The sequence below is a fragment of the Dermacentor albipictus genome, chromosome 8 (genome assembly GCF_038994185.2).
Source record: "Dermacentor albipictus isolate Rhodes 1998 colony chromosome 8, USDA_Dalb.pri_finalv2, whole genome shotgun sequence".
Taxonomy (NCBI): domain Eukaryota; kingdom Metazoa; phylum Arthropoda; class Arachnida; order Ixodida; family Ixodidae; genus Dermacentor; species Dermacentor albipictus.
This window is the reverse complement of record NC_091828.1, coordinates 119,329,400-119,356,454: the sequence shown is the minus strand read 5'-3', so window position 1 is coordinate 119,356,454 and position 27,055 is coordinate 119,329,400. Positions and strand designations below refer to the sequence as shown.

At 49.2% G+C, this 27,055-nt stretch overlaps 1 protein-coding gene across 1 annotated transcript in view; it reads left to right on the top strand.

The window, feature by feature from the left end:
• Nucleotides 1–2,855: 2,855 nt before the first annotated feature.
• Nucleotides 2,856–27,055, top strand: part of LOC139049310 (uncharacterized) — a 32,506-nt gene continuing 8,306 nt past the window's right edge. Inside the window, exons 1-8 of the mRNA XM_070524688.1 lie at nt 2,856–2,996; nt 6,288–6,405; nt 8,151–8,166; nt 9,923–10,020; nt 14,484–14,660; nt 21,015–21,237; nt 23,836–23,995; nt 26,300–26,412. Coding sequence (XP_070380789.1) covers nt 6,306–6,405; nt 8,151–8,166; nt 9,923–10,020; nt 14,484–14,660; nt 21,015–21,237; nt 23,836–23,995; nt 26,300–26,412 — 887 coding nt within the window. The 5' untranslated portion in view covers nt 2,856–2,996; nt 6,288–6,305. The remainder of the gene's footprint in view (nt 2,997–6,287; nt 6,406–8,150; nt 8,167–9,922; nt 10,021–14,483; nt 14,661–21,014; nt 21,238–23,835; nt 23,996–26,299; nt 26,413–27,055) is intronic.

Sequence of the window (27,055 nt, the reverse complement as noted above, 5' to 3'; positions counted from 1 at the left end):
CGACATTGTTTCATCTTGCCGCCCGAGCCGGCGAGCGAGGGCAGGAGAGTAAGTGCGAGGCTTATCCGAGCCTCCCTGTTGGTGGAACGAACTCACGTGGTTGTGTTGGTGTCGCTCCCGCGGAAACAATCGCGCGAGCACCGTGTACTAGAACATCTCCCGGTTCACTATAGCGCGAACATGCGTGCCCTGCCGGCCACGTGTTTCGCGCTTTTTGGGCGCAGTTCTTAGGTTGAAGCATTGCCATTTGTTGGGCGTGTTGGTAAATTGAAAACATATTTAGCGCCATCAAACAAGGACGGAAGGGAGACGACAACACAATGCGCTACCTTCAACAACTTGATTTTCAGGAAATACTCCTATATAAACCATGCACAGTGGCGCCACCTTATCCAACTCTTACCCACCCAAAAAAGCCGTCTGCTTATCCAACAGGTCGATTTGTTAGATACGGAGACGGCTTTTTTGGATGGGTAAGATTTGGATAAGGTGGCGCCACTGTGCATGGTTTATATAGGTGTATTTCCTGAAAATCACGTTGTTGAAGGTAGCGCATTGTGTTGTCGTCTCCCTTCCGTGCTTGTTTGCTGGCGCTAAATATGTCTTCAGTTCTTAGGTGCCCGTTCCTGCGAAGAGCGTCGGCGTCCTACCTCGTAACCGAGCGAACGGGCACGGCGAAAGGTGAGAGCGAACGCGGAGCGCCGCGGGGGAGGGAAAAAGCAGCGAGAGCGAGAAGAGCGCGAGGAGGAAAGCGGTAGAGAAGGGTACGGCGAAAACGTGAGAAGGAAGCGCAGCGCTGCGGGTGAGGGTCTCTGCGGACGCGATGGCTGCGAGATGGCGCCCGAGCAGCGGGCGTCGTCTTCGTGGAAGCAAAGCGCTGCATGAGCGGAGGTCTGTCTGCGGCGGCTGCAGTGAATCGCGCCCGCGCGTCACCCGCGCGATTACTCTCACCTTGCACCGAATGGCGAGGCAGTCGCGCCACACTTCGCTCTGTTTCCAAGGTGCCACACGAAACAGATCATCCGCGAAATGAAAACGCGTGTTGAGCTGCGCTCAAATTCCGTATTAGCGAGTATCGTAGGTGAATGTTTTGTTCTTTTTTTCGTTTTTTTTTATTTTTTGCTCGCGCCATAATAGTATTTGCTTTTGATCGCTTCTCGCAGCCATGCGACTGCGATGATCGCGAATCCTGATATCACGGTGATCGCACTGCGACACACTGCGATCGCCGTAATCAAAGAGAGAAAACTGAGAGGGCGAGTGGCAAGGGAAGTTTGTGCATGCGGCGAGGGGACTCGGAGAGAAGAGGCCAGGAGAGGACGAATGTCGCTACCTTCGCCTCGTTCAGGGGGTTTAAAGCCTTGCACCCAATCACTCAATGCGAACTCCACATGCCGCGGTGGTGGCAAAGCCGCTCACTAGAACCACCGAGGTCCGGTGCAAAATATCTGTTTGAACTGGCTGTTGCTGCTAATTGCCTAAAATATTTTTGAATAAACCACTGTCATGTTTACTTTTCCTAACCTGTTCACATCAAACACCTTCAGTGTATGATGTCCTACATACATCTTCAGTCACTTTACGAGAATTCAACACAAATAATAGTATGAAAAATGTCGTTAAGCTCTGTAACACTACTTAATGCTACAAAATGCAAGGCTTTGTGCCTGTTACCCTGCTCAATAACATCAATACTTTCAATTAAAGCTGTCTTGCTCCGAATCGCTCCACTAATAAGATATATGTGTCACAGACTGCTTGAAAATTAGAATTTCTCTGCTCCGATCTAGTCACAAGATGTGCTCCGAGAATCACTAGAAGATGACTTGGAGCATTCCCACCCGCTGGAAACTGTTTACCGCATAATTTGAATTACTATCAATGTGGTTTTGTACCTACTCAATTCTGGTTCACTTTTCTACAGCGGACATAAGTCATGGGTTAATAACAACAATGTCCTCTTGCGCGAGCGAGGACATATTAGTGCTGTATATGTTTTACGTACACAGAGCTGGTCCGGCTCCCTCACCGAATTGTCCCTCTTGTGGGGAACATGATACAATACATCATCCTCTCATTGACTATCAAATGCATCCTGAATTGCGAAAAAGAACATTAGAAACTCCGTTCCTCTTTCTTAGATTGGACTGAAAACTGTTTTGGGGGGCCTCGATCCTTGGGCACAGCGACAGGGAGGGTGGCGATGCGATCCAGGATTTCATTGCACTGTCCGAAAGATTTAGACAATGAAATCAAAACCTAAGACTGTGCTATAATTATACAAACCCCATTATATAGGGTCTATTTTTGTTTTCATTTATTCCTACATTCTATTAAATTCATCGGCTAGATAATAATAATAATATTTGGGGTTTTACGTGCCAAAACCACTTTCTGATTATGAGGCACGCCGTAGTGGAGGACTCCAGAAATTTTGACCACCTGGGGCTCTTTAACGTGCACCTAAATCTAAGCACACGGGTGTTTTCGCATTTCGCCCACATGGAAATGCGGCCGCCGTGGCCGGGATTCGATCCCGCGACCTCGTGCTCAGCAGCCCAACACCATAGCCACTGAGCAACCACGGCGGGTCATCGGCTAGAGTCTACCTATTACTTCCCATATACCTATTGACCGATTTTGTTTACAGTTATTTTATAATTCTATTTTGTTTTAATGTTATTTGGAACTACAAAAAGCCCTCGTTGCCTGGGCCGAAAGAATCGCTCCTCGTGAAGGGCCATTCTAGGATTCGGGCCCGCCAGATCATAACTTGCAGAGTCTCAATAAAGTTGTTACCACCACCACCGCCACCCACCCGGTTCTTGGCCAATTCCTCACAGTGGGTATGTGCCACTAACGTCTATAGGCTCTACACCTGCGTATTAGCCGTGTCATTGTCGAAGAAATCGTCAACATCATCGTGAAGCACCCCAGCGGCGCGTTCTAGCCAGCTCTCCCGGTTGCGTGACCAGTTCTTTCAAATTTGTCTCCAGGTAAGTGTCGGCGACACGCTGCCTACTTCACCCAACAGGGGTTTTGCTGCGCGTATGCGACGCATCATAGGAACCCTACATAGGCTACAAGACGCCGGGACCCGTTACAGCTCAGCTTCGTCGACAGCCGCTGCTGTAGGGCTACAAAAATAAAGAAGAAAAGAGAGACGATTCTCCGAACGTTGACAGATTGGCAGATTGATTGTCTGAGTACTGCGGCGGTAGCTTAATAGCTAAGGCATTGCACTGCTGAGCGCTGCTTCGTGGGTTCGATCCGCAGCGTTGGCGGCCGCATTTCGATGCCCGCAATTGGATCTGGAGGATCTGGATTGAATACCACCGCTGTCCACCAGTTATTGGATTTTGCCTGTGAGTGCGATAGTTGGCCGAAGTTGAGGAGTATTTTGAGGTCCAAACTGGAGGTTTATTAACATTATTTAGAGAAACAGGACAATGCAGTTATTAGTCATAAAGTCATTGATGGCCGGCAGCAAATCGCACGCTGCGGCCCGTGGCAAGAAGCCCGAAAGAGATGAACGAATCAAGTAATGCTTCTCTCTGCTCCCTCGCTCTCGCTTTTAACTCCTTCGGTGTCTCGGGGTGACGTCATTTTTGGCCAATTTTCGAGCCCGCTCAGGTGTCATCATTTTGCTCCAATGGTAGGCGCCCGTGCAAGTGCCGTCACATTCGGCTTAGCGGGTCGCTCGAAGGGCTCCACTGTCCGAGGTGTGACTAGCTATCGTGTTGCTTTCGGGTTTGCAAGCGCTCAGCGGGGAGATGCGGGCTGTTTTCGAGCGACCTTTCAGAGCTGTAAAACAACTTCGCTCGGGACTCAGATTACCTGGAACCGTGCCAGGCTCCGGTTGCAATTTCGGGAAGAGTCTAGCAGTGGGGCAATAGGTCCACGTGCGGTGCTCGAGGTGGGGGTCGCCAGCTTGTCTGGACGTGCGGCGCCTCGGGTTGGGGCCGCCAACTTGTCTAACAGGTCCGGCAACGTGTTAGACGCCCTTCTGCGCACCTTAATTGGGTGCGAAGGTGATTGGATGTGGTCTGGTGAACTCGAGTGATGCCAGGAAATGGGTCCTTACCTAACACCGCGAAGGACTCAAGTTCAAAGGTATCGATAACCTCTCTGCGCCAAAACTGCCCAAATGCGAGGAAATGCACCAAAGCCGTTGACGTCACACTGATTTTAGTCGAATGACACAGAGTGCTGCTGACTTGAAGAAAGTGAACTTTGGGCTTCCTTTTCTCGATTACTAGTCAGCCAGCTGCAGTCAAATGAATGGAGAACTTTGAAAGGACACTTTACTAGCTTAATTATACTTAGCGTTGCTTTAAGCGTCTCTGTGAAGGCCGGCTGCAACGAAATTTTGGACCGTGTAAGAAGATTATTCTCCGCGCTAAATCTCACGTTCGAAACACAAGTGCGTGCGCCACAAAAAGCTCGCGAGAACGGGTGTTTTCGGCACCGAAACTGGAAAAGGCGACGTCAAAGTCTCGGAGGCCATGTGCTGCTTCCGTGCGTCGTCTGTTAAGCTGCTGTGTGTTAAGCTACAGGCAAAGTTAGTAGACGTGTAGAGTAGAACTACAGTAAAACACTAATACCACTATTTAGGTGAAGCGTCTAGTAATTAAAGATCTACGGGCGATTGCATGTTACCCTCCACTCTATAGCCGTGCGTTTTGTCCTCGACACGTTCGGCGAGCGATCGGGCCTAAGCACTGCCTTCACTGACGCTGCGTCATGATTTATCGTCATGTTGTCTACTTCCGGTATCATGGAGCCAGCATGTGCCTCTCATACTGATCCATTAAACCGCTTGGCTGTCGATAACTAGCGAGAGCTGTCCAAGCACCGTGCGTCGCAAGCGTTATGTTGCAGCGTCGAGCGTGCCCGGTATTCCGGTAACCGCCGGCCAGCTGGGCGTTTTGGCGGATGGGCGGATGCGTAAACTAAAGAACCCTCATACCGCTGTGATGAAGAGGCCACTGCGTAAACGTGAGCATCCTGCACGGTGTAGCCACCTGGTGGAGCAAGACATTGCAAACCGAACACAGAGCTATTATTGTTGCAACCAAGTGCAAAACTTCTTAACCATTTCAAAAAAACAACGTGCTCAGGATTGCGCTCTTGTCGAAATTTTACACTAGCAGCAAAGTAGAATACACTTGGTTACATCTATAAGCTCTGCGTTTGTCTGCTCCAACACTGCACCACGAGGTGGCTGCACCGTGCAGGCCATTCACGTTTGCGCCTCCGTCCATCCGGCAAAGCGCCCAGTCCGCCTGCATTTAGCGGTATACCGGACAGGTAAAGTTCTGAACTGCGGTAGTAATCCTCTTTCGTAAATATACGTCCGCAAACGTGTAGATCGTGGCGCCGATCGGATACCAACAGCCCCATGCGCTGCAGCCACTGCGCTCGCCTGCTGCCTTGCAGAGGGACACGGTCTCGCAGCTTGATATCTCAACCATCGCTAGATTTGCGGCCCACTACACGTAACATGGGCGAATGATGGTCCTCGCGAAAAACAAGCTTCGAGACCAACACTGACCGTGCCGCTCACGTCAACGTGGAGCACGTTGTAACAGAATCAGACGTCACTTGCTGCGTGCCAAAAGAGCTCGAGTGCAATGATAAATTGCCAGTGTGTATTCACTTTTTGCTACTTTCTTATTTATAGAAAGAAATTAGCCAACATTCCAACTGTTACGAACAACACTTGTTCAACATAATGTTGGAAAAATTATCGATAACGTAATCTGGGCAGTCAATTGAATAGCTCGCCAAACTGACGTCAGGTGCGCGTGCGACGTAAATTGTAACGGGGCGATTGAAAACTCACTGGAGTGACCCCACTGCGATCGGTAGCGTTGTGTATTTTTTAAATCTTTTAGTAAATATGCATTTACCCGGAGTGCTTAAATGTGTTCCTTAATTATCTGGAGGACTTACCCTATCAGTTCAATAATTTTGTACAGTATCGCCAAATCGGTTCAGAGCCCCTCAAGAGGCTTGTAATTAAACAAAAATAAACCACCAGCTTTTCTACATCTTTCCCACAATTACTTCAATAGTATATACTAGTTATTCATTCATATTCAATTTTGCCAATGCGAAATTTATTGCAATTGCTCTTGAACTTCTGCCATTGCCGTCGTTATTCATCAAACTTGCCGCAGTACCAGCGAGCTATGCTTTGCTGTTCACTAATCACTAGCAAGTCAACCGAAATAGCATCGCTACATAACATCGTGATGTTGCAGAATAGGTACTTCCACTTTCAGGTTGATCAACTTGGGAGCATGTCGTACGCGACGGCTTACTATGATGCGTCGGCTTACACCCAATACTCGCGTGCCAGCGACACGACGTACGGCCTGACGGCATCGAGCTTCATCAAAGGTATCCGTAATGGCTATCTCCGTCGCGCATTAAAGGAGAGCATAGCTGCAAAAAAAAGATTATGTAGATCCAACGCAAATTTTGCACTCTGGGTGTAGCGAAGCTTTCGTGGAACGGATAATTATATTCTATATAACGGTTCATATCCCGCGACGCGTTTTGCAGTATAGCGATTAGGGGCCTGACCGGCAAATCGAGAGGACGCGGAAACCACCGATGTGGCTTCAACGATGGGACAGATGCAAGAAAAATGGCGTTCTTTTCTTTTGTTTCATTTTTGTGTTTTTCCTACGCAATCACACTTCGCAGTCAATCTAAAACTGCAAATGTGCAGTTGCACGTAACCAAAGTATCCGCAGATTGCACTGCCTCCACGATAGGCGCACTTTTTATCACTTCATCTCTGGTATCAGCCTAGTTTAATTTATATCACTATGCCTCCAAGGTCGGAATACCTTACTCGGCAAGAACCCGGCCAGTCGCTCAAAACTCGAGGAAAAGGATGCATAAAGAGATTCGCTTTAATGAAACTGGCTTTGGCTTAGCTAAGGTTAAGCCCAGGATGCGAAGCATACTAGCCTTTATTTTAACGCGACAGCGTTAAGGAGCTCGTGTCGCAGAAAAGTCGGTGTCGTCGGCGTCGGCTCAGGCGTGCGGCGCTTGCTCAGGCGCACATTTCGTTGTCGCGCCGAACGCTGCGTTGCTCGACGCTCACCGCGTCCGATGCGGGGCGCGTAGTCGCTGCGCCGTAGCAAATCCACCTAGAAACAGGTCTCTGTAGCACGCCGCAACCTTCGCTTCTCATTCCAACGAGCAGCTCTGTCTCCAGGAGGCATCTCACCTCGTGAGTGTCTAGCAGAGGCAAGCGCAGCTGCTTATATACTGCCGCGACGCCGCGAGCGACGACGCGAGTTGGAGCCCCATTACTGTCGTGACGTCACGGTGTCACGTAGTATTGAAGGCGACACCGCCGCGCCTGAGGAGCTGGGTTGAGCTCTTGTAATATGCTTCGCATAAAAGGATTGTGCTCTCAAAGGCTTATGTTTGTTGCACTGATGAATGACGATACTTAGCTACCATCTGATGATTCAGTGTGTAATTCCGTACTGAATAGAGACGACAACGGGCACACCTACCGGCATATAGTTCCAAGTGCGCCTATACAAACCGATTCGTTGCATGAGCGTTGTCCTGCCTGTCAGCCACGGGGAAAGACAGCGGCAACGGTCAGCAAATTCCGGGAGGGACCGCGTACGAAGCTTCGTGTTAACAAAGCAGGAAAAGAAACAAGAATAACGGGAATGGAGTGCTGCAGGGCGGTTGGAAAAGAAGAGGCACTATCCCGACTATAAATGGGCAACCGAACACATTGATGATGCGCGTAGACTAGGCCGTTTACCAGACTGAAAATCAATCTTTCTCACGTAACTTTTAACGCGATAGTATTAAGGGCCCCGTATCCCAGAAAATCCCGCGTCGGTGCCGGCGTCGCTTCGGCAAAAAGAATTTCGATCCAGATTCTGAACCACGCATGCGCAACCACCCTTCTACCACGAAAGATTTACGAATTCACATTTATACGGCGTACTTCGTAATAACATGCGCTTTTGGCACGTCAAACACCAGATTTTTCTCTCTTTTTTTTTGTGTGGAGCGCTGAAGTATTAGGACAATGCTTACTCATAAAAACACAAGCAAAACATATGACACGTCTTCTATTTATTTCACTTCTCTTTTTTTTTCAGATGACAAAGATGACGGGTCAGTATACATAGCCTGTCTGCTTGGTCTCGACCTTGATCGAAATGTTCCAAGCTTACTCACGTATTCGAACGACGAATTCTTGAGCGACCCCGCGGCAGCAAAAGTATTTTGTAGGTGTCGCCCTTGAAAGCGAGATTCACACGAAGGGAGCGATCGCCGATTCCTTCAGCGGGCGACTATGACCTCGCTCAGTGCCCCGAATAAAATTAAGCCAGGCACATGAAGAAACACGCCTCAGACGAGGTGCTAATGACGCGATTCGTTGCAATTAAGCCACGTCACGCTAGTCTGCGTACTGAATCAGCCACACAGGAGAGCTTTAATTAGGGGACGCAAGCGGCTTGCGCGCGCAAGAACTAGGCGCGACGGTACTGCACATGCGCAGACCTTGACGCAGGGCTCTGCGCATGCGCAGTACCGTGGCGCCTAGTTCTTGCGTACGCAAGCCGCTTGCGTCCCCTAATCTAAAGCTCTGTATTGTTCCGTCGTGTGAATCCAGAGTTTAAAGGAACGTTGGCACATTTTTTTTTAATCTGTAGACAGTTTACCATGTGCTTTCCGCCTACAAGAGAGTGATATACTTGGGAACTGCGAAGAGGGGGAACACTTGCAAAGACGTTCCAGTCTGATTCTACAGTTGGCCTCCGAATGCTGGATCTCGCCCAGACAAAAATATCGAGACGTCGTGACAGACCCAGATTCGGTGGCCCCTTGTAGCGATGAGACTGACATGTGACGACGTTTGTCATCGAACAGACATGCGCCGTTGTTTCTTTTTTTTTTGGATGCGATTGCCCATGTCACTCGCAGCGACAAATCAATAAATCACTGTAAGAATCAATCAATGAATTAGTGACTCAATCAGTCAATGAATGCAAACTCTATTGTACGACATCAAAACTGCTATGCACACGAATTTATTTTGACCAATAGTCTTTTCCACAAGTATCTGGTCGAAGAAGACAAGAAGGTCATTGTAGGTCAGCCACGTGCCTATTAAAAGTCTAGACCTCCCGTTTCCTGTCTTCTCGTTCATTATATATACATACATACATATATATATGTCTGTTCGATGTCTGTTCGATGTCTGTTCGATGACAAACGTCATCACATATCAGTCTCATCGCTACAAGGCGCCACCGAATTTGGGTCTGTCACGACGTCTCGATATTTTTGTCTGCGCGAGATCCAGCATTGCGTACTGAGGCCTATATATATATATATATATATATATATATATATATATATATATATATATATATATATATATATATATATATATATATATATATATATATATATATATATTTCTCTGCCTCGGGGCCCACCGTCCATTGCACTTTGCTCCTCGAAGAGGCAGGACATGGTGATAAGAGTATATATATATATATATATATATATATATTTCTCTGCCTCGGGGCCCACCGTCCATTGCACTTTGCTCCTCGAAGAGGCAGGACATGGTGATAAGAGTATATATATATATATATATATATATATATATATATATATATATATATATATATATATATATATATATATATATATATATATATATATTTCTCTGCCTCGGGGCCCACCGTCCATTGCACTTTGCTCCTCGAAGAGGCAGGACATGCATCGAGTGAGCTCCTGAACAAATTTTTGCAATGTGGCATAACTTATGGATATGCGGCCTCAAAAATGCGCGACGTAATGTCAGTGCATTTCTCTCGCATTCACAGCTAAATCGCCACTGACTTTTCTTACGCAGACGAAGCAGCATAGCGCCAAAAGCGGTGATGGTGATGGCAGCCATCGTCGTCTTCCTGCTTGCCACCGCAACAATCATGCTGTTGGCGCTGGGTTCCGGTAAGCACATAGCTTTAGTGTCTGAGTTTACATGCTCGCATTTATTCGAGAAACACCTCAGTGTCCAAGTAGGCGAACACCAACATCTAATGCGGTAGCATTCGTAGGGCACCTTACGCACATTTCAGGAATTATTTATGTTTGTTTGTACCTAACCATTTGCTCGCCTACCTGGGTACACTCTGTAGTGTTGCGATAAGAGTTTCGGAGCGGCCATGAAGTTTCCGTGGCTGGTGATGTACCTGGTGCCCGGTGATTGAGCGGTCCGGGGCGACGTCCAAGAGATCAAAAAGGGGTTTATTTACAAATTTATTCGAGGTTGGTTTACATCTCCGAGCACAAGTACGAGCACGAGCACAGCCTTACAACACTCGCGATCGCGTTTTAAGCACTTCTTTCTCCCATTTATCTCGTCGGCAAAATTCATTGTCCTTCTTCTCGGCCAATCACAATTGTCGAACCGTTAAATAAACCCCGCCCATTACGTCGCACCATTCCGCCGGACTCCGCCTCCAATGTTGCGCGATAGCCTCCGCATACGGGACAACGACGCGGCAAACTGGGAACTTCATGTGATCAACGTCGTTCTTACGGAACTCCTCGAAGTTGGCCCCTGTTATCAATTAGTGGGTCCTTCGTGACGGTCCGCTTGTCAGGGTCAGGATCAGGTAGAGTGGCCTTCGCGGCAGTTATTGCTTCCACGCAGGGCGGCGGCTGCTGCTGTCGCCTCGAAGTGAGCTCCTTTGTTGCCGCGTCGCAGTCGATGTCGGGTCCAGTCTAACTCCAGGCGGTCGCTCGTGTCGCCCGTCAGCTCTGGGGTGTACGACAGCCGAAGACACGGTACACAACGGCTTAGCCTCAGGTGACGCCGATTTAGTCGCCAGTTCCCTGGTTCCCAGAAAACGACGATGCAGCATGCACTTTTTTAATGTTTTTTTTTCTGCAATCGTTTTTTCTGCGCACTGCTCGAGACTGGAATGACCTGCCAGTCGGAACCGCTATTATCATCGATTCGAAGGGCTTTAAGCGAACCATTGAAGCACGATCATGATGTTTAGCCATAACCCCATGTGCCGTATGTACGCCCAGGCCTTGTCTAATGACCCTCGGGGCCCTTGAGGAACCAATAAATGAAAAAAGGCACTTTTCTAGCTGCACGATCGCCGGTCAAACATTATTTGTCGAGTAGGGATGCCGTGTACAACAGTGCTAAACGACAATCATAGCAGTAGTCCATGGTCAAATGGGTAGCACGTCGGGCTGCTGTGCTGAGGGAACAGGGCTTGAAACCAACCGTTGCACCAACTTGGGTCGCTGAGTATGTGTCATTGTGCACATACGTGCCACTCTTCAACCAACTTCATTCACGCTGACTTGGGTCACTTAGATGCAGGACTGTGTAGGTACGGTCGTTCACTAAAACTCTTTGACACCGTCTTAGAGCACTGGGTATGATCCACTGGGCCTGTGCTGGTCTTCAACCTCTTTGATGGGTCTTCAACCTCTTTGATGACTTGGGTCACTGGCCATGTGCTAGTAGGTGTGTTGCGCTCTTCAGTGAACGTGCTTGACGGCAGCATGGTTGACCAGGTACGTGGCACGCGACTGGGAATGTAAACATATACGCCTGTGTTCGACTATTCGGTATTGGGTTAGATATTCGACACTCACTATTCGCAGTCGATTCGTATTCGATTCGCATTCGAAAAATGTCGACAGAACCCATCCCACGATGGGGACTGCCCACGGCGATTCGTCTATCATTGAGTGAACACCGTTCGTCCCATCTAACGTTAACCAAACTGCTGAATGAAAAAAAAAATTAAAAAGACGGTGCAACGTACAATTATGAAGCCTGCAGGGTTCCTCATCAAAAGTGTGACGACCGAACAACGTAGGCCTTAATAACTTGCGCCGTCTGTTTTAAACCGTTCTTTCTCGTTGAACGGTTTGGCTAGCTTTAGATGGGACACCCTACACATCCACGCAACGTACATTGCCACCGTCTAAACGAGTAATGGGAGACGCGTGTACTGCAGCGGGACTCCTCTATCCCGTTTCCCTAAGAACACTCTGTGCCACCTGGTGGAGCCGCCGCGAAGCTTGCGCTAGGCCTCCGAGATGCGTGACGCGCCGGAGCGTGCGTACGCCGAGAAACGCGTAAAGCCCAGACCACACGTACGCGCGCGGAAGCACGGAAGGTAGCGCATGCGCAACTTGTGCCCGCCGCGCCTCGCAATGAATGGCACTTTGCACCCACAAGAGACGCGTGCCAGCGCGCGCTCATACATAGACGTTTTGGCAGACGTCGTTTCGTACTGTGTTATTAGCAGTGCTTCAGGATGGTTAAATATTCATAAGCGTAATTGTTCTTATTTTAGAGTTATCAAATAATCCCACAAAAAGGAAAGAAGAAGCACTTCCACGCATGACTTAAAGCTGCCTCACTCAGAGTTGATTGAGCCGCGCCGTAGCTGCGTAGCTCCCTCGTTTGGCAACATACTCCGGGACACGTACTCAGTGGGCGCAGTTGGCGAGACATTCAGCGAAGAGCGGAGGAGGAGGAGGAGGAAGTAAACTTTATTGCTCTAGAAGGAGTAATTCAGCGGTCGGGCCGGATGTCTTCATCTTCTAATGGTTGATGCCGATCTCCGGCCTGCATGGTTGGCGCCCCTATTCCAGGGCACCACTGAGCGTGGCTGCTCGTCGGGCATGATCCACCAGCCTTCGTTGGAGGCTAGGGTCGCCGCTGGAGAGCACACTCTCCCACTGCTCCGCGCTCGGATTTTCTATCTTGTGGAATGCCTTATTCGTACTGTACTCCCATGTGATGCGATAAAGTGTGGGTATTGCGCCATACCACGGGCATGTGTCCCTGTATTGACTTGGAAACATTTTGCTTAATATATGCAAATTTGGGAAATTCCTGTCCTGTCTGCAGCTTTCGCCAGGAAACTGCCTGTTGTTGAGTCAGTGTATTATGGGGCGGGGGATATCTGATCCTCGTCCCTCTGTGGTAGTTTAGTATGTCGGAGTACGTTGGGATCACTGTCATGAAATCCTCAGGGTCTCTGTTTAGGTCCGCTCGGAAACATAGCCAGTGCATTCATGGCGCAGCTCGCTGCATCGCTGACGTGAAAGACGTTCACTGAAAACGGCACGTAGTCAGAGCATTTGTAGTGCAGCCTGCCAGAGCATTGGGTTGCTGTCCTTGAGGAACCCTTCTGACGTGGGCTCGGTTCCGCCAAGCCCTGGAGAGATACAAATGATCTGTTTCGTCATTGCAGAGCGGCGCGCACTTACTGGCACGTACTCAGTTACCCAAGTAAGCCTCAAAGAGGTTCATTGAATACCAGCACAGACCGGGTGGCCCATAGCCAGTGCTCCAAGTCGGCGTCAAAGATGTTCGTTGAACAGCGGCGCCTGCCTAGTCGCGCATGTATAGCGACCCATGTCGTCGTGAAAGAGGTTCGTTGAAGAGCGGCACATATGTATACACGCTCCCACATACTCAGTGACCCAAATTGGTCCGACAGTTGGATTCGAACCCTGTACCCTAAGCACAGCTGCTCGATGCGCCACCCATTCGACCATGGACTAACCAGTGACCCAGGTAGTAGGCAAAGTGGTTACATAAAAGAAATAGGTAGATGACCCCGGAAAAGTGCATGAAGTACCCCAAGAACGCTAACGCAATAAAAGCTTAGTAACGCTAATCGAAAGAATATTGATTCGTCATCGTGGCTATGTTCAGTGGCAATGAGTTCCGAGAAGAGGGGCGAAGGGGAGAGCGCGTGGGCTGGAAACGCTGGAACACCAAGCTCAGGTGCACACTCAGAGTCACTAGTGTTCCGAGTGCTAAATTCGAGAATAAATAGTAATAACGCTGAATATTTCTTGATCCTGTGGGAACGCAGCCTGCTATTCGGGGTGCATATAGGCTACGCAAAGTTTTTCGTTCCTTAAGTGCTCTTCCCCATTGGTCGTCCGGCTTTGTTAGCCACGCGTCCACCATCAGGACTGGCTAGAATTTTCTCGTATACGATTAATTCTGGCGCAAGATGCTTTTGCGAATACGGGCCCGCATTCCCAGCCTTCGCTAGTGCATATGCGAACAACAAGAGTGTTACGCAATCATACTGGATATAGTCGTAAACTACTCAAATATTATTCCCCATAGGTTCCGATCGCTAGGTCCGTAAAATTTTGACGCCAACTTAACGCCTTTGCGCTGGCCGCACGAGGGAGCAGCAAGCGCCGTTGATACTTAGCGTTCATGGGGAAGCGGCTTACGTCGTGCGCGTAAGGTAAGCATTCTCGGAGTGACTAAATCCTGTCCCATGACTGGTGTACCAGGTGTTGTCTGTAAGGATAAGACGCGGAAGATGGTACCGAGAAGCAGGGAAACGGAAAGGTGTTCGATACGCAAGAAAAAGTAGCACAGCTAATGCACCTCCTCGCAGGTTCTCAGCCTTCGACAGTGACGACCGAGACAGATGACGCCAAAGCCGCCGTCAACGTGGTCTACAGACGCGACGTGAAGCCGGAGCTAAGGACACGCGCACCTCTAAGGACACGCGCACCTCTAAGGACACACGCACCTGCTGCGCCTACCGCATTGAAATACCCATACCGGGAAAGTACGTCATCCGCTGGCATATAATCTATCTATCTATCTATCTATCTATCTATCTATCTATCTATCTATCTATCTATCTATCTATCTATCTATCTATCTATCTATCTATCTGTCTGTCTGTCTGTCTGTCTGTCTGTCTGTCTGTCTATCTATCTATCTATCTATCTATCTATCTATCTATCTATCTGTCTGTCTGTCTGTCTGTCTGTCTGTCTGTCTGTCTGTCTGTCTGTCTGTCTGTCTGTCTGTCTCTTTGACTATCTATCTATCAACTTCTACTTTATTATTATTAGTTCTTCTAGTGAGCAAGTGAGAGTGAGTGAGTGAGTGAGTGAGTGAGTGAGTGAGTGAGTGAGTGAGTGAGTGAGTGAGTGAGTGAGTGAGTGAGTGAGTGAGTGAGTGAGTGAGTGAGTGAGTGAGTGAGTGAGTGAGTGAGTGAGTGAGTGAGTGAGTGAGTGAGTGAGTGAGTGAGTGAGTGAGTGAGTGAGTGAGTGAGTGAGTGAGTGAGTGAGTGAGTGAGTGAGTGAGTGAGTGAGTGAGTGAGTGAGTGAGTGAGTGAGTGAGTGAGTGAGTGAGTGAGTGAGTGAGTGAGTGAGTGAGTGAGTGAGTGAGAACCTTATTTAGGTCCAGAGGGGAAAGAAATAAATCAATACGGCGGCTCCACCCAGGTCGGGGCCGGTAGACAGTGTCCTTCGGCGAAGGCCCGGGCCCTCTGGACAGCCTTGAGCTGAGAGATGAGCTCTGTGCTTCTGAGCGCTGAGTCCCATGAGGACTGGTCAGGAAAGTCCGCATCCGCGTTGGCAGGGCACAGCCAGAGCATGTTTTGGAAGTCGTTGTATTCGTGGCCGCAGTGTGGGCATTCAGTAGAAAGGTCTGGGTTGATCCTGCTTAGTGTCGTTGGTGTGATGTATGTTCTATTCTGCAACTGTCTGTAAGTGACGGACTGTGCTTTTTTGAGCTTTGGGTGAGGAGGAAGAAAAGTTCTTCGTCCTAACCTATGATTTGAAGTGATTTCGTGGTATGGCACGAGCGGGTCTTTGTTGTCTAGGTCCCTCCAGGCTGGGTCGAAGCGAGGGGGCGAACCGCAGACGCGGAATGCGAGTTCTCGCGGCATTTGGTGCACCCGCTCGTTCGGTTTACAGTCAGGGCGTCCGGAAATGTTGCCCATGTGGGCCGAAAACCATGTGACGTGTGGGGACGTGAGGTCGTAATCTCCCGTTTCTTGTAAGAAGGTTTTGTTGACAACCGTAGCTGCTTTCGAAGAGACGAGAGTCGCCGAGAAGGTTCTAATGGCTGTACTTGAGTTCGACTAAACGACGGAGGCTCCTTTGCAGCTTTGAAGGGCCACCGCGACGGCCATTTCTTCTGCTTCATGAGTGAAGTTGGTAACTACCGTGGTTGCGTTACCGAGAGAGCCATGGGCGTCCACCACGGAGACCGCGTAGGCGCCTCGATTCCAACATCTGGCCGCGTGAACGAAGAGGACTTGCGTTTCGTCACGTTTCATGATGTCGAGGATTGCCTTGGCTCTCCTTTTTCTCCGCCCTTCGTTGTTGGTCGGGTGTATGTTTCTCGAGATTCGATCAACTGTTATTGCCTTCTTGTCGTTTGTGCACAGTTGCGACTTCTCTGGTAGGGTGAAGAGGGGCTGTACGCCTGCTTCTAGTAAGATCTCGGAGCACGCCCTTGTGAGTGAGAGCCAACTAATTTGGGCGTTTCGCTGTGCCTCAAAGAGTTCGGTTGCCGTGTTGCCCCACTTGGAGGAATCGTAACAGACTAATCAAAACAGGATTTCAAAAGGTATTAAGCCTCCCTAGAAACACTAGTTCTTCTGGTATACACTAGAAACGTCATCCTGGACTAAAAGCTGCCAGCACCACCTTGACTGCACCCAAGAGGCGTCATCTATCAATCTATTTATCTATCTATCTGACTGATTGGCTGGCTGGCTGGCTGGCTGGCTGGCTGGCTGGCTGGCTGGCTGGCTGGCTGGCTGGCTGGCTGGCTGGCTGGCTGGCTGGCTGGCTGGCTGGCTGGCTGGCGGGCTGGCTGGCTGGCTGGCTGGCTGGCTGGCTGGCTGGCTGGCTGGCTGGCTGGCTACATATCTATATTTCTATATAGATATATAGAAATATTCGATCTACATATCTATATAACCGCAGCGTCCCTACTACAGTACGTTACAGCCACGGTGGTTCGCCTGAGTTCAGAGTTAAAATAAAGTCCGCGCTCGCGGCAATCTAGTACAGGAGTGCGTGTTTTGTTCGTTATATGCGATATTCACTCTAGAAGCGCGCGCGTAGATCGGCTCTTACAACTATCTGCAAGAAACGCGCAGCCACGTACTTGTTTTGCCTGTACTTCGTTGCCGATACAGCATAATCAAGCTTTTGGCCGAGACAAACTGTTTTCTGTTTGCGGAAGACGCGAATTCCCAAAACACGCTTCCTTCTGCACCGGATGACCCGTCTTCGAAAAAGCACATCTACGGTAATGGCTATCCGAGGCAATGCAGTTTAATACACTAATTCTTTCTTCGAGACACTGACAAATCTCTGCAGAAGGGTTGAAATCTGGGCCAGTTGGTACATACTTGAACAAAAAAACCTCTCCCCTTGTCCTTTGTCTTTTTGACTGGCTTTTCGTTCAAGTATGACAAATCTCGTCATGTTGTCCAAATCGTCATCTTGTCTATTATGACTGGCTAAAAGGGCGGCTAGTCCTCTGCAATCGGCTCAAACTTCCAACATGGCGCAATACAATAGTGTCCCGATAAGCACGCCACGACACTTTCATCCCTGTTTCGGCTTTTTTGCTTACACAACTTTAGCTTCGAGAAAACACAAATTTATTTCGCTACAACCGATATCGCATCAGTCTGTGTTTGCGGCTTCGTTATAGCAGAACACTTACTAAAGTAAAGAAGCATGACCACTCATATGCTTTTTTTTCGATAATTCATTAAGTCAGTGATCCGATATTGAGTCCTTAAAGTAATGTACTTAAACAGCTTACAGATAGGCTGCTGACGCGCTTCAGTGAAGTCTATAGATTTCCCACGGACAGGCGTGATACACATATGACCTTACGCTTCATTGTGAAATAACTTTCTGGAACTAGAAAAAGAAAAGATACGCTCGCAAGTCTGTTGAGCCAAGTTGACCTAAGAAAACAGACATGCCTGCTAAACACTTTTGTCTCCAAAAAGCGTACACACTTTATGAGATGGCAGGACTACGGGAAGGCGATCCGGTCCACAAGACTTCTAGAGAAAACCCACAGAGTGTCCATCTATATAAAGAGTTTCGACTGTATTAAGTTGTAGCAGCGGATAACTCATCATCATCATCAGCAGCAGCAGCCTGGTTACGCCCACTGCAGGGAAAAGGCCTCTCCCATACTTGTCCAACTACCCCGGTCATGTAGTAATTGTGGCCATGTTGACCCTCCAAACTTCCTAATCTCATCTGCCCACATAACTTTCTGTCGCCACCTGCTACGCTTCCCTTCCCTCGGAATCCAGTCCGTAACCCTTAATGACCTTCGATTATCTTCCCTCCTCATTACATGTCCTGCCCATGTCCATGTGGCAGCGGATAACTACAGCCGAACAACTTACCGTTACAGAATAAATTATGTTTAAGAAAACGTAAAGTATTTACGTACGTCAAGAAACATCCATTGCATTACTGGTCGTGCGCAGTACGTTATTCGGCATCTGTGTCACCTACATGCAATATCTTAACCGCGCGCTATTCGGTGAATTAAAACGCGCGTATTGTTCGTGTACTCTATAGGAAACAACGTTCTCAAACGTACAGGCTCCAGTGGCTCCTACTTATTTGTGAATCGTTTCGATGGCTACGCTCTGCACTTTCGTAGGAGTACGTCTTCTTGGGCGGGCTGCATGGTTAAACATAACTATTAGAAAAGATACGCAAATTAACAGATATACACAGATGAAGCGTGGCCAAGACGGGATGAACATGTGTGTGTGCCATATTCCAGTAGCTCTCGCAATCGTTGATCGCCAACAAATTGCTAACTTAAGGTGCCGCTTCCCCTGAAATCACCTGAATCATATCTTACGAGTGACTGGCATGCCTGAATTCTGAGGCCCTTCGGTGGTTCCGGCGTCCGAAGGCCTGACGAAATGTGTCGATACCGAAACTATGGAAACGACACACTGCGGGGCTAACGGATTGTCTTGTCTTTTGTGGGATCGAGAGCAGGCACGAGAAAGCACGTGCCAGCGATGGCGTGTTCCTAACGTTTGAGTTCGCGTTCTTCTTAAACTAAAAAGTTAGAATCACTGTATAACGTCGTGGCAAAGTGGTTGCTCTATGGGGATACGTAAGGCTCCGTACGCTGTTTTAGAGCTGGCTAGCTGTAAGTACAGCGTCCGCAGCTGATGTGCGCGATACAGGCAAAGGGCACTGAACACGCTAGTAAGCTTGTAGTCAGACCACTCTAACATAGCAGCCACGTGCTCGCTTTCAATGACTATTGAAATGAAACAACGAAATCAGCAAAAACCATATTGTCTCCCTACCGCCAGCTTTGCACAGAAGACTGAACGGGTCGCGCGCTTTTCAATAGCCTCCAACAGCCTCAGCTGCGCCTAAGTATTCTTGGTGTGAAGAACGCCAATCACCCAACAATAGCTCTGAAACAGATGACGCTGCTGTTAATCAATGAGACATGCGGGGACCGAATACACATCTCTACTGATGGTCTGGTCTCACCTACCAGCTCTTCAGGTGCCGTTGTCATTCCGGCTACAAAAACCACAATCAAATTCAAACTGTCCCACATGACAACATCAATGGCAGCAGAGCTTGCTGCCCTGCGTGTTGCTGTCAAATATCTCCTAAAAGAGAAAGCTCAGAAATGGGTCATTTTTTGCGACTCTAAGGCAGCACTTCAGAATCTGCATTTTGCCATATATCATAGGACTCATGAGCAGCTGACATTTGAAATAAGGGAAGATCACCATCAAGCTATCGCTAAAAGGCATGACATTATATTCCAGTGGCTACCTGGGCATACCGGTATTGCTGGTAATGACCTCGCCGACGAAGCCGCCTGGTCTGTCCATCTGGATTCCCGACCAGTTCCAATACCGTTATCAAGAACGGACGCTGCAAGACAGCTGCATATTGTGGCTAGGGCTAGCACCCACAAATAGTGGCCTTCTCCCAAAGTCTCGAAGTGTCATCTTCATAGGCTGGGTCCATCCTTAAAGCTACAAGTGCCATCAGAAATTTCCCGCTGTGAGGCGACAGAATTGTGCCGCCTTTGGCTGGGGGTGGCATTTAAGAAGGTCTACTTGTTCCGCATTGGAATGGGGGACACTCCCATGTGCTACCCTTGTGGAACCACAGAAACGATTGAACACATCCTATGTATCTGTCCCCAATACGACGTCGAGCGCGAAGTTTTCCGGACAGCACTGCACCAGCTGGACTCTAGACCATTTCCAGTAATGAGGATCCTTCAACCCTGGCCGTTCGCGTCGATGGCACAGAAGGCCACGAAATCGCTCATGAAATACCTATACCTCAAGTCGACAGGTCTTGGGAACCGTGTGTAGACTCGGTGTGAACCTTCCACTGTGCGCTAAACTGTGCTCCCTCTCTCATCTCTCTCTTTTCATCCCGATACCCGCTTCCCCCATTGCAGGGTAGCAAACCGGACGTGCGTCTAGTCAACCTCCCTGCCTTTACTGTGTTCTATTTCTCTCTCTCTCTCTCTCTCTCTCTCAATAAACTCCGAAATAGCGAAGCATACTTGTTTCGTATGCGTCGCTGCGAGGTCAACTCTGGCGCTCTTTTTTTTTTTTTCGCCCCGATTGGTAATCTCTCTCGGCGGCCACCTCTCGCAGCGTCGTAGGATCGCCAAAATTACCAAGTCACTTCCATCGATCGCACTGCCAACCCTAAACGCGAGTCACTTTGTAAGCGCAACGACGCTTTTGTGAGGCAGCGCGGGATCTCGCGAGTGCGTTACCCCAAAATTGGACAAAGCTGTCACGCAAGCAGCGAGGGTTGTGTGCGTGTACGCACGATGCCCCTAACGTTGCGTCTTAGGTTGTGCGCATGCGCAGTGTTGATAATGCGATTGGCGTGTGTCCTTGTGTGTACGCTAAACTATAAACTGTCTAATTACGCGCGGGTCTCTCTCTCTCCCTCTCTCCCTCTCCGCCCTCTCTCTCTCTCTCTATCTATCTATCTATCTCTACCTCTCTCTCCCTCTCTCCCTCTCCGCCCTCTCTCTCTCTCGCTCTATCTATCTATCTATCTATCTCTATCTCTATCTCTCTATCTCTCTCTCTCTCTCTCCGCCCCGCGAGCAGTGATCGTGGACGAGCCCCTGGTGTGCACCGTGGGCAGCAAGATCAACTCGACGCAGATGCTGCCACCTGACAGGTTGTGCGACTACATCTTCTACGACTCGCTCTACAAGGGTTACGAGAACCCTCTCACGGCACCCACCGGTTTCAGTACCGACGTGCGCATTTTCGTCGACGCCTACCCGATGTACCAGGCGACGGCATTCGGCGTTGGCATCGCGCACACGTGAGCAAGCTTCAGTTCGTTTAAAAGCGGATGGACCAGTAGTGGGCGCAATAAAAGCGCTGTCCCACTCCCCCCCCCCACAGAGAGATATATATAAGCCCGCAAATCTCTTCCCACGTTACGTTACGCTAAGTTGAACAGATATATTTCCAAAAAATGTCATTTACTTGAGGCAGGTTATGTGACTTGCAGGTAATTGGGTGGCATGATGAAATAAGGAAGTCTGTAGGCATAAGAAAGAGCTCGTTTCTGAGGCAACACCGCATTCACTAGAGGCGCTTTTGTACCGCTTTGAAGCATTGAACTCGTGGCTGAGTGGTAGCGCCTCCGTCTCACACTCCGGAAACCCTGGTTCGATTCCCGCCCAGCCCATATTGCAAGTTGTTTTTTATTCATTAGGTGCCTGCTGATATTTATCGATCACGGCCAACGCCGCCGACGCCGCCGACGCCGCCGACACCGACACCGACGCCGACGACACCGGCTTTTCTGCGACACGAGCTCCTTAACGCTGTCGCGTCAATATGGAGTCAGCTGGCGCAAGGCAGGAGTAATTGAAGTTCGCTAGGATAAGTCTTCGTCGTGCAGTGGACATAAGTAAGTTGAAGATGATGATGGTAATTGAGATGACGATGATTATAATCGTGGCGGTGGTGATAATGGTGATGATGATGTGGAGTGAACGTACTACCGCATCAACTCTTCATTCCGTTGGGGTGATCGTTCCTGTTGCTGCTATCACCCTTAATACCACTCCTCACAAGCTTCGTTAAGTGGAACATCTTAATATCATTTCACATAAGTTACGCCGACTAAGAGAAACATATTTGAAGAAATTGTCCGGCTAAACTTCGTGGACCTTTGTGAAAATATACTGAGTGTGTATTGGGTGTTCTACTTCATTATAGAATTTTAGAAACTCGCTTGTGGCAGATAGTACAACTGTATTCCTTGAGCTCTAATACATAAAGAGGCGCGCATTACCGGCACAAACCACTTAAATACAGATTTAACAAACTTAACATTACACACAGTTTATAACAGGCTCCAATTTACGAAATGGAACCGACGAGTTCGCAAGGTGTATGCACAAAACAAAAATTCTGACACTAAAACCCGTTTCGAATAAAGGTTACAAATACCTTGTTGTTAAAGAAGTCACAGTATTGCCCGAAATGCGAAGCATTGGTTATTAGACAGAAATTATTAGACAGTTGCACGAATTATTGAGGATATTAGTTCCATCAGCCGCATTAACTGCACTTAACACTCGCTTACTAGCTAAATTAACAAGCACGGTATGTGTGATGCGCTCACAGGCAAACACGAACACATCTCACTCGATGACCACGGACACTCGCTGTCAGAACGCCGTCGTGATGGAAAAGCGGCAGCAGCGGCGAGCGAATCGCCCTTCTTGCTGCACCTCACTTCGACGCGCACTAGGCCCACGAGAACATAGCGCACACGAAGTCATCAACTACCTCGGATTGGCAACCTTTGCAGCCACCGCAGATTAGACAGTTTTAGTTACACGGACGTAGAGGCTTTGCGTACGTAGAGCTTCTACGTGTGAGCAGTGCGCATGCGTAGAACGTAGCGGGCGCGCGCGCGTCTCACGGACGTACGTGAGATTCAATTCTTTGCGTGCGTTTCTTGCGCACGTAGACAGCTTCGCGCGGGAGTTCCGCAAGATCACAAACAAGCGATAGCGGGCCGCGCGCGCGCAGACGGCTCGCAACGAAACACGGCGACAGCGTTGAATTGGCTACCGCCGTGTTCACATTTCCCGATAGATGGAGCTACGGGGTCCCTCTTGGCGTGCGTCGCGTACGTGTAGCTAAAAGCGTTTCAGACGGCGTGCACGTAAGGTACGTAGGCTTTTCCCGTTTGCGTACGTGAAGCCTCTACGTACGTGTAACTAAAACTGTCTATTATCTCCAACGCAGCGTACGCGCGGCCGCGGCCGTAGTAGAACGAGATAAGCGCTCTAATGCGACCCCTCCCACACCCTTCCTCCCCCTTTCTGCTGGCGCGCACACATCTCCCCGCTCCACTCCTTACGCGTGCGAGTATATGGCGCCGATCCTCCCCACCCTACACGCGCGACATCGAGCCACCATCTTCCTGGGTTCACCCCGGCACGGTTTCCTCTCACCTACAGCACAAGGCGCGCGGCCGCGATCTCATCGCACTTGGACTTTATGCTGAACATCACGGCAACGGCGACGGCGAAATTTCGCCCGGAGTGTTCATATAATCGGTATCGCAACGAAATGTAAGCGGTACAACAGTGCAGTCTTGCCTGAAGGCTGGCGATGCTTATCTGAATACAGGTGCTACAGTTTTGAGATCCATTCGAAGATTAGCACGCCGCGAGAAATCACCAGCTGGAACTGGCAAATTGGAATGTACGGTATAAGCTGAATTACTTAAAAAAGAAAATTAGCGAAGTTAGTAATGCGAATACATGTTAATCAGGAAAACAATGCTTTTCCCAATAAACATCTTTCATCCACAGTCTGCAACTTCCGAAGGAAACCGCTAAGGCGGAACGAATGTGTCTTTTTTCTCGTTTTTCTTTTTTCGATGACGCAGTGCCGCGTCTCTCTTCGGCTCGCACCTGAACCTGCCCCATACACCTTTCGAGCCGCTGCGGCCCTTCTGGCATCACGGTATCTTCCACTTCGGCGTCCTGGACACCGATACCGTCGACATGTTGAAAGCTGATGTAATAGGAGCCCTGGAGTGCCTCAGGGTGCGCATCCAACGTTGACGTTGGAGTCAGAAGGCCATTCTTCGTGTAGCTTGTCCTAGTCAAACAATCTGCGCAATACAGTGTTTGTCCCAGCTCTCCCAAATAGAAAAAAAAATGGCCAGGCTTAGCTTGGTTAAGCCAAGAATGCGTTGCATATTGCGCGGTCTTTTTTTTTTTGAGAGCGAGATATTGCTTGGCGGAACTCGATTTTCGCGTCACGCGCCGGCGCAGCGCCCCTAGCGGGAGGAGCGGGAGTCAGGTGGTGGCTGCGGCCGCGCGCGACCACGCGAGTTGGGGCCCAGATTTTTCTCCGTGACGTCACGCGCCGGCGCAGCGCCCCTAGCGGGAGGAGCGGGAGTCAGGTGGTGGCTGCGGCTGCGCGCGACCGCGCGAGTTGGGGCCCAGCTTTTCCTCCGGCTGTCGTGACGTCACGTCACGTGGTTGCGCTCAAGGTCAATGGTGGCTGCCCGGCCGCGCCCAAGGGCTGAACTGAGTGATTGCAATATGCAACGCATAAAAAAAAATTTGGTACTTTCGCCCGAAGGTAGAAATGTTGACAGTGATATCGCAGTTTAAGGTTGCGCTCGAGCTGCTCGGGTCCGTGGAACCCCCAACCACCTGACCTATGTGACCCACGCAACCGATAAATATACAGCCTCCGAAATCGGCGCAGCTTCGATCGCAACGCGATCTCCCCGATTGGCCCAGTTTACTTTCGCACTGTCTCCATCATTGGCGCCACTTTTCTTGGCGAGCTACCGACCAATCTGAAACGCCAGACACTATACGGAGAAACGCATAGAAAGATTCGCTTCATTAAAGGGATTATTTGCTCGAAGGCGCATATTTGTTACAATTGGGACACTTGGCTACCGCTTGTTGTTCCTTTGCGAATTCCGCGATTAATTTCGGGCTCTGGGTAAATTTTTCCGACCACCCGAGGTTCTTAAGCAAGCACTGAAAGCGAATTATACAAGAGTGCTTTTGCACGCCGCCCCCCCCCCCCTCCCTCTCCCTCACCGGTATGCGGCCGCGGCGGCCGGGATTCGAGCCCACGACCCTCGTGCTCAGTGGCAGAAGAGAGAGAGAGAGAGATTGGTTGACAGAGAAGAGGTAAATCCTTCTGCTGGCCGCACCATAACTGTGTAGCGCGCGAGAAAGGTTCCTTGGTTGGCTGGTTGGTGTGTTGACACTACGGAAAGTAGCGAAAAGTGTAAGGTGAATTGGGAGGATGGGGAGGGGGGGGGGGGGGCAGGCGAAAGGATTTCGGCGCTCTGTTCATTCGACCTCCGTTTTTTTCCCCTGATTTTATGCGCTGCTTCCCATTAGGTCGAGCACGCGGCTAGAACTTAAATATCGGTCAGCAGGGTAGGGGTAAGGAGGAGAAGGAGGCTAGAGGTTACAGGGCTAGAATGGGAGAGAGTGCTCGCAGCTTGGCAGCTCTGCTGACACAAAGCTGATCTGCCAACCCTATGTACGAGCTCTGTAGAAAACGCAGAAACACCATGTAGTCACCACGCCACTCTTTTTTTTTTTTATTGCGATAAAGACTTGCCCTTAAGGCATAATTCGGCGAGTTCTTTTTGCTACAGTAAAACGCCAGCGCTACTCACACATGCAAGCGACTTCAGATGAGAGGCTCCGCGAAGCAATGCAAACACTAAGCATAACTCGGTGTGGCAAGTACAAAACAAAAACAGAAAAAGAACGCTTTCGCATATGTACTGTGGATTCTTATTTAGACATGCAGAACACGAACAGCGCTATAAATATATCCGTCCCTAAGTTTTGCCGCGAAACACATTGGCGTTCGTTAACAGTTTCCCACAATGCTCCCCCTGTCGGTTCGGAACGACACTTATAATTTAGTTAGTAATGTCAAGAAAAAGTTTTAAACCCCTGCCGTAGCTTGTTCTTTTAATTCTTTTTTTTCTTGGAATAGGAGAGAGACAGCAGCGGTCAGAGCCCTACGTATATGCGTATACCATTGGGTCTTCGTGATAAATTTTCAAAGGACTTGGTGACCGTCTACGAATTACGATTGGCGTCGAAAGTTTACAAATCTGAGGGAACGCCGAATATTAGCGCAACTTCCGCACGAAGGAGTTCGGATTAGCAGCCCGTACACGAACGACTACATCGTGTTGTTGTTGCTATTTTTTTTAACTGTCTACGGTCACAAACAACTCGGAAATTCGAACGTTTCCTCGCGTTCCGCGTGGTCCGTAAACTTTTGGCGCCCGCTGTGCGTAGTTACCGACGTTAAGGCCAACATTACCACTGACGCATTCGGTCTCCTCGCAGGCCCTGAACGACAAATCACGCGAGATGAGAGCCCAGGGTGTCAAGACGCTGACATTCTTCGCGGCCGCCGTTCCGAATGAGACCTGGGCGAAAATCCTCGTCGACAATTTCCAGTAAGTTTTCCAATAAGTGCGTCATAAAACGAGCTTGCTTCTCACAGCAGCGTTCAGGCATATACGGCATGCATAGTTGTACATATACGACGTGTATGTATGTATGTATGTATGTATGTATGTATGTATGTATGTATGTATGTATGTATGTATGTATGTATGTATGTATGTATGTATGTATGTATGTATGTATGTATGTATGTATGTATGTATGTATGTATGTATGTATGTATGTATGTATGTACGTGTACGTATGTACTACATGAGCACGTACGTATGCCCCAATATCTCGATACCACCCCCGACTGCCCCAATTTCAGCGCTGGTTAGCACCGTGAACGCGTCGTAACGCTTCCTCCAAGATTTCTCCACTCGCCGGCTATATGATCTGGCGCTACTGTCAGCACGAAAAGCTTCTGCGTCTCTTGCGCTTAGCCCACGCGAAGAACGCAGACCAACAAACGTGCACTGCCAACGCAAGTTTGCTTCGAGCAGAAAGAATATATTTGCACACGAAGTGAGACCACACGCGTCTTACCCACAGAGGGTGCTGAAAGGACGCGCCATTTCATGCGCTGCCGAATCCCAAATATATGACCGCCTCCCCCTAAAAAAGCGAATTCAGTGGCATAAAAAGTAACAG